General features: G+C 39.0%; 1 protein-coding gene across 1 annotated transcript in view; it reads right to left on the bottom strand.

Annotated features, from left to right (window-relative positions):
- The window catches only part of LOC127425063 (copine-4), a 46515-nt gene that overhangs the window by 18559 nt on the left and 14379 nt on the right, over positions 1-13577 (bottom strand). The window contains exon 8 of the mRNA XM_051670692.1: positions 3346-3444. Within this exon, the coding sequence (XP_051526652.1) occupies positions 3346-3444 (99 nt within the window). The remainder of the gene's footprint in view (positions 1-3345; positions 3445-13577) is intronic.

Here is a 13577-nt window from a genome sequence, read left to right as displayed (position 1 = left end):
GAGCTTGCATGGTTTAACTGTTTGTAAGTTTATTTACACCATTTTTATTGTTGATTTTGTTGTTACTTTTGGTAACTTCTTGTTTTGTGAAGTTAGATTTTTTTTTCTACTCAAAATTACCTGTTCATGATCCAAAAAATTATGTTTTGATTGTTAACATCATCTTGTTTTGTGCACCAAGGGTTGAGGTTCGTGTGCACAGCCCTGTCATGCAAGGTGATGTTGTCCAATAGACTACATGCATTAGGCTTCCCTGTGGAAGGCTCTTGTATGTTATGTGGTACATGATTAAACGTGCTTATAAGAAAATTCAAAATGTGAGATGTTCCTATAAAGTGTTAATATCAATTGTACTTGATTTTTTCAAGTACCATGTAAATCAGATTGTAAATAAAAGTTACTGTGTGTTAACTGAAATGTTTAGGTTAAATTTACTCACTAACTTTAATCAATATTATGTCCAGTGTTGGGTAACATTACTTTTAAAAGTAACCCATTAGAATATTGCGTTACTCTTTATAAGATAACTTAAAGCTAGGGTGTGCAATCTTTGTCAGAAATATTTTTTGTTATACTAGTTAAAAGTCTCTTCACATCCTGATAGCAATCAATAATTTATGTGGTCTAAATGTAAAAAAAAAAAAAAGAAAAAAAAAAAAATATATATATATATATTCTGCGGAAGGGACAGGACTAAAAAATGTTCGACCAATCATTGCATTCGGTCTGAATGTAATGATAGGATATCCTTCCTGTCTGTCAATCTATAATTGCATACCGCCACACAACTTGTTCGCACAATCACACGTTATCATCGTGGGTTCCTTGACGCTGTGCAGCGCGAGCGTGAGAATGGAAGGCGAACCGCAGCTACCTTATGTTCCTCCTGAACCACCATAAAAGGAAACAAAAAAAATTTTATTTAAAAAAAAATAACTTATGACATTATATTATTGCGAAATGTGATGTTTTTAACCTTTTTTTAAACCGTTTTTTCTTTTTTTTAAAAACATAATAACCGTAAATAAGTTGTTTACGTTCATTATTATTGTAATGTCAAACCTGTGAGTGCTTTTTTTCTCACAGGCACTTTCTCTTCTGCTATGCTGTGCATTCCATACAAATAAGCCATGCATTGCATACAATAGTCATTACAGGTCATGCTAGCTACTGTACAACACTCATGTCAAAACAACATAGTAAACAAACAGATATTTAGAAAGTAGGTCTTCATGTCATATTTATAATAAAGAATCAATAACATGAATATGCATGATTTGTTTTTCCATCAACATGGCAGCCAATATGAATAATGAAGAATAACCACTGTCTTACCTAAAACAGTAAAGTCCAACACTTGAACCTGCATCATTTATGTCATCATGTGCTGTGCCCATGGACAATGTCAGAGTCAACTTAAGATGTTTTTCAAAAGTCAGGATAAAATTCAGTGGGGAATGCCAGTCTAACATGTTCAAGGAATAAGTCTGATGAACAAAATAATATTTTTCACTTAAGTCATCTCAGTGCACGCTTGTTTTGAGTTGAACCACTGTGCGTACAGATGCCACTGGTTGATCGCATACAACTTCAAAGTCGCATGTTGATTCAACTTGAATGGAATCGTTTTTAATGTTACCATAATGTCATAAAAACAGTTTGTTTCATGAATCAAACTACTTGTCTATAGTTTTTTAAACAATTAGAAACTAAGACATTTTCTCTGAGTACACCATCAATGTAGAACGTTGCTCGGAGCCACTGATCCAGAGTCAGCTTTTCTCATCCCGTTCTCCAAGTTACAGGGAGCTCTAACACGGAGCAGTTCGGCTGCATAAGTCAGTGAACTGAGTGAGTTTTTCACCCTGTGTATCATGTAGTGGCCAGTGGAAGACTAGTCTTATAATCTCTCTGCCTAAACGCATTTACTGATTTTTTAATGCAGTGTGTATTAACACATGAATCAATCGCGTTTCACTCAACTAAATGCTGAACTAATATTACACTAAAACAAGCAATTTTCCCGGCTTGTATAGCTAATGCACATGCGCATTAGCGAGTTGATTGACAGGTGATGTCTGTATCTAAAAAGTGATTGGCTTTTTACCTGCAAGGTGGGACTTCCTTTCTACATCCATTGACTGTTGGGTGCTAAAGCTTCTTGGTTGGGCGTTCCAATTTCTCCCATTCATTTAAATAGAAGTGACTTGTCTCTGCTAAATAGTCTCTGGCCTCACACTCTATAGAACTACAATGCCCATCATGCACTAAGTCTCCTCCCAGAAGTTTGCACACTTTTACTACTGATTTCTTGCAATACAGGGAAAGTAGAGGTGTACAAAATCAACGCATTACTTTCTTTAAAAAGTAACTCCGATATTATGGTCTAAAATAAAAATATATTGTGTTACTTTAATTGTTACTTGAAAAAGTAATCTGATTACGTAACGTGCGTTACTTTTAACGTGTTACCCCCGACACTGATTATGTCCTGAAGTTAGGTAGATTTTACTTAATTTAATACCACTCAAATTTGCTTAGAAAAAATGGGTGCAAAAACTTATGAAATAAAAATAAGGCATTGTATGTTTAATGCTTAGGGTTATTTTTTTTATTATTTTTTTTATTATGAGCAATAGTATTAGTACTAAATATAACTTATTGCATTATTACTCACCCATACAGTCTCTTGAGTGAGTCTCTATCAGCAACAGAGTATAGAATTTTTGTTTAAACTTTAAAAAAAACTTTAATCTTTAAAGTTCGATTTGGTCTGTTTGTGAGCTACAAAATTTCCACAAACGCTCAGTGCACATAGAATTGAGGTTCAAAGGTTCATTATCATCAGACCTCATCAGACAATAAAATCTTCTTTGAATTCCCACTGCCTTTCACATGCCCACGGGCAAACTCCAGTCGAGATGTGATATGAGTTTTTTTATTTATTTTTTTATTAATGAAGGTTTTCTTCTTTCCACACGTCCATATAAGATGAAGTTATGAAGTGTACATGCTATTGCTGTAACTCAGTTCAATGTGCTTCAAAGTATTGAATATTCAGCACTTTGGAAGTGTTCTAATATGCTTGCCCTTACTGTCTTTTTTTTTTTTTAAGACCCCTGTGTGGAATGTTTCTGGATCTTCATAATCTAGTGTTTCCTTAATGCAATGGGGATGCACATACTGTAAATGTGATTTGGAGAAGAGCAAAGCAAAAAAGGTGAACAAGTTTATTTCAGTTAGTAAAATAATATTTTATTTCACTTTGACAAGAGCACTTTGTATTGATGAAGTGATCTATTGTATTGCATTGTCTGTTTTATTGATGTGTGTGTAAGCATATACCTGCTTCCCATCCATGGCTGACTTCATCTCTTTGAAGGTGGTTTGAAATTCTCCAATGAAGTCGTGTTTGCCATTAGAATCCCAGTCCCATACTGTACACTAAAACAAGAAAAAAGTGATAATTTTGCAGCAAGAGAAGACATGACAATATAGCTACTTGACAAATTCAAATCTCAAAATGACAACTAATCACATTCAACTGGCAATATGAATCATCACAGGATAAAAGCAGTACATCATTAAATTAAATAAACGTAAATGCCCTTTAAAGAACCAGCAAAATCCTGCATTTAAACTAAGCTCCTGAACCACATTTTTATGGTATAAATCTGTAAATATTCTTTGATTTAGGTGTGAGAGATCAGTCCTTGGAGAACTAAGCTGAAGATCCTGTGCAAAGTAGTTTTGTAAAGCAGTACAGATGATAGGTCTCACTGACTTATACACACACATACATTCACACAGGCAAATACACACACAAAACTCTAAGACTCATGCAATGAGTATGTGTGTTTGTGCACGTGTCCATAAAAGAAAGGGGTATATACAGTATGATTTAAAAGCATAAAATTGTAAAGAATTGGAGTTTTTTTTTTTTTTTTTTTTAAAAAGCCTTTTAAGGACATTAGGATTATGAAAGGTATAAAGAAGGGATGTACACAATTAATCAATTAATCAAGTACTCAATCAGCTTTAAATAGTAAAAACACTTCTCAAATACTGCAAGTTATTTTTCCTTTGTGCCTTTGCCTGCCATGTGCAATATTAAAACTGCTCCTCTCACCTCTTAGTATGTTTCTATGTGTCCGTACAAATGTTTTTGTTGTTGTTGTTCATTTTTTAATCTAGATTTTGTTGTTTATGCATTGTGTTCATTTTTTTAAATAAGAAAAACGGTTTAAAATGTTGAAGGTGGAACTTTGATTCTACATTTCAAGTAATCGATTACTAATTTTTTGAAATTAGGTATAGCTAAGTACTAAAGATTTAAACGTAAAGGTAAAGTCTGTATTTTTTATACAGATTTATCATTTTATCATTTTTATCATATTTTCACCTATCATGTCTTATTCTACAGAGAGTAAGCCATCTATAAGTAAGCCAGTCACAGTGTAAACAATGTTTGTGTGCCCAGGGGTGTATTCCAGAATGCAGGTTATGTGACATACCTGGATAAGTTTATGGATAAGCTAATGGATAACCTCAGCTTTCAGTTCCAAAAACGGAGGTAACTTTCAGGATATGTTAGTAGCCATAGCAACTTACTCTCTGAACATAACCTGCTCCGGAGTAGGTTATGTTCCAGAGTTCGTTTTTTTCAGGTAGATGTTAGTATGTTTCAGAGGCTGTCAGCGCATGCGTGACCTTTTAATAGCAGCACAATGGGTGAGAAAATTCAGATTACGCACAATATTATACCTTTAAAGCAATATTACTGTAAACTGCAATCTTTACCTCATAAATCTTTTTTACTCTAAAAAATTGGTATTTCCAGTCTCACATCCCAGATTTGCATTCAAAAGTGAAAAAACTGTGTACATTGTGCTTTAACTTTTAATGGGAAGGTTTTAATACTGTAAAATTTTTTATGTATTTATATTTAGCCCTTCTAATAAATCATTTTTATTCTATAAATTTAATAGAATAAAATTATTATAGCACCCACATTCTATTTACAGTTCCTTCAGTCAATGAATATTAATGTTATTTATAAAATGACATTCCATAGTATCAATATGCAGGTAATGTCTGCCAATTAAAAGCTTAAGCAATTAATCACTCATTATTCTTCTAGATAATAACTAGATAATATGTGATAATTTCACAGACCACAGATTAGAAATTGTATTTCTTATCACTCTAATTCATGTAGGCTACTGTACATATAAATGCACACATTTCCAGACTTGTACATTACTCTATTATATAATGAAATAATTATGAAAATATAAATGAGACATGCTGTCATTTAGAGTCACCCACAGTGCCCTCATTTAGCTGGTGGTCAGGTGATTCAATGAAAAGATGTATCTTTCTGATGCTCAGCCTCCACTACTCCATCAGAAGCTGTACATGGTCCATCTCTAAATTACATTTTTGTTCTGCATTTCAATAGAGACCTTTTACAGCTTCCTATTAACAAGGAAGGGATGAGTTACTTTTCCCTAATGCTGAGATCATGGACATCTATAGTAAATAGTCAGACACATGATCTTCAATTAAAACAACATAATTTCATTCCGTGCCAAGTTGGTGGAGGCAGATGGACCCCACTGTACATGACAACACAACATGACAAGTTTTAATGCCACATCAAATGAGAAAAGAACACAATGGACATGCAACTCCTATCATTGTCCACCTCTATTACAGCAGATCTTCATCTTATAATGCACATGAATAATCATGTGTGGCCTACTAAAAAACATTACATTAAATCAATGGAAAATGATGACAACTGTGGGAGATCCTACAATTGAAAGAGGGTCTATTAATACAATGAGACCATCAGCAACTGTGGGAAATTATAGGTGATATGATTCTAAGTTTTTAGAAACCCCAACTGGGTACATCAAATGGTATTAAAAATAAAGGAAATACATTCGGTTCACATGACAGTAAAATAAAATTAGCATGCACAGATCATGGTAAATACCATTAAAATTAATCTTAATATAAAATATATAGTAAACCTATAGCCTATTATCATAATATTAATAGAATATGAATGTTAATACTTAAAATGAAGTTCAGTGCAAACAAATAACATAACGGTCGACCTACAAAATATTAATGTAGTTGAGAGAGGTCTAATATTAATGTTGAATTAAACTTTTATATGTACGGTAGAACTTTATAGTTTTAATAAAACTTTTATTAATTTAAACATTCACGCAATGATTCAATATAATTTCTGTCAAGCAAACTCTCAGTCCTAAACCAGTGTAGCTCCTATCGCTATTATGAGTGAAGATGAAGTAATGCTCGTTTGCAGCCATTAAAACTTCATGTTCTGCTTCACTGAAATATGGCGCGCCTTTCTTTTTGTGTCTGTTTCCATGGTGACAAACTGTGAGTTTCAGACTCTTGGTTGAGTGAACTAACCCCAGCCAACCAACATACCCAGAGTAAGCAAGGAATGGGTTAATCAACCCAGAGAGTTCAGGGTATATGTGACGGTAAATTAACCCTGCTTTCTGGAATACACCCCAGGATATCTAAATGAAAACAGTCATTATTTTTGCAGTTGTTTGGTGACACTAGTGGCGCTAGTGGTAATTTGGCCTTGGTAATTGAAGGCCATTTAAAATATTAATATAGAGGTGCTAGAGTTGACTTTTCAGTTGAAGGAGCGAGAACCAGCCATACCTCAACATATAAAACTCACACCTCTTCTACACAATAAAAAGTTTAGCTTTAAACCCCCATTAATCTTCTCATAAGCATTCACGCACAAACATTTGTTTTTATCCTGCAACTGCTTCCAGGATCAATATATCTCAGAAATGATAGATTGTACAGAGTGTAAAAAATGCACACAAAGTAAACAGTGTGTTCAAACACCAAGCTCTGAGATTAATAACATCACAAGTGCAGCAAAGATGAAAACAACATCAGCTTTTCTTGCAACAGTGAGACTAAGATGTCACAATTAATTTCATAGATTTTTTATCTAGCCAGTGTTCAATCTGAAACAAGTTTAGCAGTCTAGAGTTTCAAGCACTTGCAGTCCCTATGGACTGTGAAAGGAGTTGATCGTCATACAAATTTACAGAGGAGCACTGCTGCAGAAGGTCATCTTGTAATCATAACACTTATTTAATTTTAATATCCTTTGTCATGTTGTTGGTTTAAAGATTTAATGCTCACATCTGTACAAGGGAGTGTGTTTGTGTGTCATTGTGAGTGGGTGTGTATCAGAGGTGGCAGGAAAACAGCACACTGTAACATTGCTGTTAATGAATCATTGATGCTGAGACATAAGCGGGTGGTAATCAAAATTTGAAGGCCATTTAAAATATTAATACAGAGATGCTGTGGTTGACTTTTCAGCTGAAGGAGCGAGAACCAGCCATAACTCAACATGTAAAACTCATACCTCTTCTACACAATTACACTATTCTGTCCTTCTAGAATATTTATCTAACATAATTTCAATCACATTCATTGCATAAAAATATGCTCAAACAATTGACCATGAGTGTACATAAAAGTTAAACTCTGCACTCAAAACTGCAGTAGTATTACTACAGTAAAGTATGTAGAAACCCAATCTAGTCTCACAGAGTGAGCTCTCTCAAAACAACAAGCAACATAACCAGCCTGATATCATGAAAATTACATGAATGTGGCAACATTTTTGATAAATGTTGATAAATGATTTTTGATTGCGGCAGTTCTGAGGTGAAATTTGCAAGTGAAATTGTCTCCCAAACAGATGAGGTTTTTACGGTTAATGCAGTCGAGTTTTTAATCAACAAAACCAACCTCCCTGCCCTCAACCTTAAACCTTAATGCTTGTAAATGTAGTTGGTTTATGTATTACAAACGTTAAATGTATCGTCTTATAGGGCTGGGTATTGATACAGATTTCCCGATTCAATTCGATTCCGATTGACAAGCTCTCAATTAGATTTCGATTCAATATCAATTCATATGGGTATATTTTAGTTATAATGTCCCTTTTGCTTACATATGAAAGAAATTCTCTCCCAGCTGATGCTGTTAATTATACAGGGGACCTTCTATCTAGGTACATTACGAAAATATTAACTTTACTAATTATATTTGATTCATTTTTCATCATGTTGGTCACATTTTAGCTTTAAAAAATAAACAAATCTGTGTATTCAATCAATAAATAAGATAATATATTTCACATATAATCATTTTTTACGTTTATTGTTTAATTGCATACTTTATACTATTCACAAGTCTTTACATTGATTTGTTGAACATGTGCTAAGTTGAACACAGCAAATCTCTTTAAGAAAACTGGCACGAGACCTTTTGTAGATGAGTGCATGTTAACGAGAGAGGACTCGAATGGCTTTATCTCATCTGTGTCATGCATGATTTAAATTAAATGTTTATTTTTTGTTGTTTTAGATCAACGATACTGAAAGTGACATTATTCAATGACAAATGGGTCCCGTGGATCTCATCTTTGGACACACATTACACGGAACAACGTTTACCCTCAACATGCAGTGAAATGATCTTGCTGCTAAATATTTCACCACTATATTACACAATTACTGGTGAATCAAATGTAAACATTTACCCGCCAACTGCCAAATATATAAATTAAACACATTTTAGTGCGAAATTTGGTTGCAAATGCGAGTGATTTCCTCTCATTGTAGTAGGGGGTTGGGCATAGAGTAAAAGATCGATCTTGGGATTCAAGAATCAATATCGAGATCATTCAAACGAAGATCACGATGCATCGGAAAATATATATTTTTACCACCTCTATCTTTAACATGATTCTACTAGACCAGGTTGCAGCTAACAGTTATACTGCCCTGTCTTATACAGTATATCTATTGATCTATTTCACAACAGACATGACGTGATGCAGTGGTTTTCAGTTCTGATTTTTAAATCCATGGATCTGAATTCAATATGTGTTTGAACTGCAGAGACATTGCTGTCTGTGGAGCACAGTGTAAAGAAGCCATGAATATTAAACAAAACAGTTCATGTTTGTTCAGAACGATGTAACCTTAAATAGCTGTTTTCCCATCTGTCTGATACCATTGACTATCCAACACACCCTCAGAGAAATATATATATAAGTATTTGGAGCAATCAGCAATATTTAATTATTTGATTGAAATGTTCCTTTAAAAAGCTTTAAATGAACATTTTGCACAACTGCTCATGCAACCACTTAGTGTAAGAACCAGAAGCTTAATTCACAATGGCACGTTTCCAAGCATTAAGTTAATTTGCTGTAAGTGGCGTTTATTTACAAGCAAGGCTGAGAGCTTCAAAGTAAAGAGCCAACGTTGAGCTGATCAAGGAATTTAGCTTTCATAAATTATGATGTTGGCATTCTTTGGACCCTGTCTTTTACTTTCTTTATAATTGACATAACAGCAATCAATGTGATGTGAACATTTTAGAATGGCTTTACTTCCTAAAAGCTTTTGTGCAGAATTTGATGAGTTCTCAGTATAGGCTAAACCTTATCTCAATGCTACATCATTATGAGAATATATAAAGAGAGAATCATTCTTAGAGACAGATTATTACAATACAGCTCCAATCCCCACTTCTGCATTGGCATACCAATGAGTATCTTACACCTGCAGTGCTGAGATCTGTGTGTATGTGTGTTTTGGAGGGGAAAAAAGAGAATGAAAGTTATACAATCTTGGGTGCTTCCATCCAGTAATTAAACAAGCAAACATACACACAAACTGAGTACTCAATGGACACTGAAATATCTTTATCTTTAAATAACTGCAAGAACAACTGATACAGCAAGATTATTATTTTTCCACAAACACTCACAGCAGTCAAGGCCACACTATATAGTTATGCAAAATGCATACTTAACAGATACTTTGACTGTAATGATACTGTATCTGATATAAATTACCAGACTCATTACACATCTTTTGTGTTTACAAAGTAAAGTCTTAGGATGTCTAATCAGACAATTCCAGAAATAAATATAATTTCATTGTACACTGATTATATTAAAGAACTTGATAAATGGGGCCTGGGTAGCTCAGTGAGTAAAGACGCTGACTACCACCCCTGGAGACGCAAGTTCAAATCCAGGGTGTGCTGAGTGACTCCAGCCAGGTCTCCTAAGCAACCAAATTGGCCCAGTTGCTAGGGAGGGTAGAGTCACATGGGGTAACCTCCTCGTGGTCGCTATAATGTGACTCTCGCTCTTGGTGGGGCACGTGGTGAGTTGTGCATGGATGCTGTGGAGAATAGCGTGGGCCTCCACACACACTATGTCTCCATGGTAATGTGTTCAACTAGCCACGTGATAAGATGTGTGGATTGGCAGTCTCAGATGCAGAGGCAACTGAGATTTGTCCTCTGCCACCCGGAAGTCACTATGCCACCATGAGGACTTAGAGTGCATTGGGAATTGGGCATTCCAAATTGGGGAGAAAAAGGGGAGAAAAAAAAAAACTTGATAAAAAGGATTTGGCTGTCACAGTGCATCTGTGAGGTCATTTGCATCTGTTAATAAAATAAAAAGCTCTAGTCATTCCAGCTCCAATAGACACCCTACAATAATAACATGACAAGATAACCCTACATAGTTTGATTTACTTTGAGACTGATCTTACTTAATGGTCCCAATTCAGTCTTGTCTGTTATTCTTGTTTACGATTGGATCCAAGAACAGGAAGTTCTCTTGTGACTCATGACTCAAAACCAGGACTGTGTGGGTTTGGATGGACTAAATGGCAATAACGTCCTGGTTACTGGCGTAACCTCCGTTCCCTGATGGAGGGAATGAGACGTTGTGTCAATGTAGTGACACTAGGGGACACTAGGGGACACTTGGGAGCCCGAGACACCTCTGGTCTTTGATACAAGGCCAATGAAAATCGGCGAGTGTTATTTGCATACCACTCCCCTGGATATGCGGGTATAAAAGGAGCTGGTATGCAACCACTCATTCAGGTATTATGCTGAGGAGCCAAGACAAGGTCCCGGCCATTTCAGCGGGTAGTTCAGTGTTGTGGCAGGAGGGATACAACATCTCGTTCCCTCCATCAGGGAACGGAGGTTACATCATTAACCAGGACATTCCCTATCTGTCACTCACTCGACGTTGTGTCGATGTAGTGACACTAGGGGTCCCCATACAAAAACGCCACAACTGGCTGAACTGTGTAACGTGAACTGGCGGTGTGTGACAGGCAGACCACTGTGTGCCTCGTAGCCAGCGCACCAGGCCGACACGTAACCTCCCCCAACACTGTTATGAGTGTCGAACAGCCCTTTGGGACAAGTTGACTACCCAAAAGATAGAGATGGGCTAGCCCAGTTGTGGCCTCTTATCCCCTTTTTTTTCCCACTCCCTAAAAAAAGGGGGATTATCCAACTGGGCTGACCAGGTCTAGTTGGGGGGGGTGTCCCTCCCAAGGGGAGGACACCACGGAGACCACACCTCGCCCAGAGAGAGGGGTGTATTTAAGTGGAAATACATCACATGGTCTTGCCGAGCTATGTCGGAAGTATGCCATGTGGAGAAGTCCCATGGTAGGTCCTACCCTATGGGGGAGGAGTAACTACAAGCATGGAGACTGGGGCAGAGGGGCCTCTGCCCAAGGAAGACGCAGTTTGCCAACAGAGAAACGAATTAGCGGAAGATATATGTCGCATGGGTTTACCTACGGGGAACCGCAACATGCGGAGCACCTACCCCAGTACAGGGCTTTAGTTAGCACGTGTACTGGGCCGGCAGCGAGTCTCTCTGAAAACTCGACTGTCACAGGGCTCGGAGGAAGTCAACCAGGGAACACAGTTCGTGAACACTACTGGGAGTTAACAGCACACGTCTTCAGCTCAGGGGAGGTGAAAGGCACTATATGCAAGCAATACACCCGGCCGGCTGTCCCGGACTTACCTGCTTGTGCGTGCCACTACACGGGATGAAACCGGTTCTGCCCGGAGGTTGTAGAACCTCGCAAAGGTGTTGGGTGTTGCCCAGCCCACTGCTCTGCAAATGTCTGTTAGAGAGGTGCCCCTGGTCAAGGCCCAGGAGGCCGCTACACCCCTGGTAGAATGGGCTCATAGCCCTACCGGGGGCGGCACGTCCGGGGCGTGATATGCCATTGTTATGCCATCAATGAGCCAGTGGGCGATCCTCTGCTTGGAGACAGCGCTTCCTTTCCGCTGTCCACCAAAGCAGACAAAGAGCTGCTCAGAGACTCTAAAGCTCTGCGTGCGATCCAAAAACATGTGTAAAGCGCGCACCAGACACAGCAACGTCAGGGCTTGAGGCAGTGCTTGCAGGTTCACCACCTGATCCCTAAAAGGGGTCGTGGGAACCTTGGGAACATAGCCCGGTCGGGGTCTCAGGATCACGTGAGAGTAGCCCGGACTGAACTCCAGGCACGTTTCGCTGACAGAGAACGCTTGAAGGTCTCCTACCCTCTTGATGGAAATGAGCGCAGTCAGGAGGGCAGTCTTCAAGGAGAGTGCCTTAAGCTCAGCTGACTGCAAAGGCTCAAAGGGGGCTCTCTGTAGACCCTGAAGAACTACAGAGAGGTCCCATGAGGGAACGAGGTGCAGTCTGGAGGGATTCAGCCTCCTGGCGCCCCTCAGGAATCTGATGATCAGGTCGTGCTTCCCTAAGGACTTACTGTCCACTGTGTCATGGTGTGCCACTATAGCGGCTACATACACCTTCAAGGTGGAAGGGGACAGCCGCCCTTCCAACCTCTCCTGCAGGAAGGAAAGCACCAATCTGATTGCGCATCTCTGGGGGTCTTCCCGTCGGGAAGAACACCACTTAGCGAACAAACACCACTTAAAGGCATACAGGGGCCTCATAGAGGGGGCCCTAGCCTGAGTGATCGTGTCTACCACCGCGGGTGGTAGACCGCTTAGGTCTTCCGTGTCCCATCCAGGGGCCAGAGATTCCAGAGGTCTGGCCGCGGGTGCCAGATGGTGCCCCGTCCCTGAGAAAGAAGGTCCTTCCTCAGGGGAATTCACCGCGGGGGGGGGGTGCTGTCGCGAGGAGTGTGATGTCCGAGAACCACGTCTGGGTGGGCCAGTAGGGTGCTACCAGGACGACCTGCTCCTTGTCCACCCTGACCTTGCACAGGGTCTGTGCAAGTACGCTCACTTGGGGGAAACACATATTTGCGCAGTCCAGGGGGCCAGCTGTGTGCCAGCGCATCTACACTGAGAGGTGCCTCGGGCAGGGCCTACCAGAGTGGGCAGTGGGAGGATTCTTGGGATGTCAACAGGTCTACCTGTGCCGGTCCGAATCGACTCCAGATCAGCTGGACCACCTGAGGGTGGAGTTTCCACTCTCCCCTGAGGGTAACCTGCCATGACAGCGCATCCGCTGCAGTGTTGAGGTCGCCCGGGATGTGAGTGGTTCGCAGCGACTTGAGGTGCTGCTGACTCCAGAGGAGGAGATGGCGGGCGAGTTGTGACATACAACAGGAGCGCAGACCACCTTGACATTTGACATATGGAGCCCAGCTGAGACTTCTGCATCCGAATGGACAAACCTG

This window comes from Myxocyprinus asiaticus, chromosome 34 (genome assembly GCF_019703515.2).
Source record: "Myxocyprinus asiaticus isolate MX2 ecotype Aquarium Trade chromosome 34, UBuf_Myxa_2, whole genome shotgun sequence".
Classification (NCBI taxonomy): domain Eukaryota; kingdom Metazoa; phylum Chordata; class Actinopteri; order Cypriniformes; family Catostomidae; genus Myxocyprinus; species Myxocyprinus asiaticus.
This window is presented reverse-complemented; position numbering and strand designations above follow the sequence as displayed.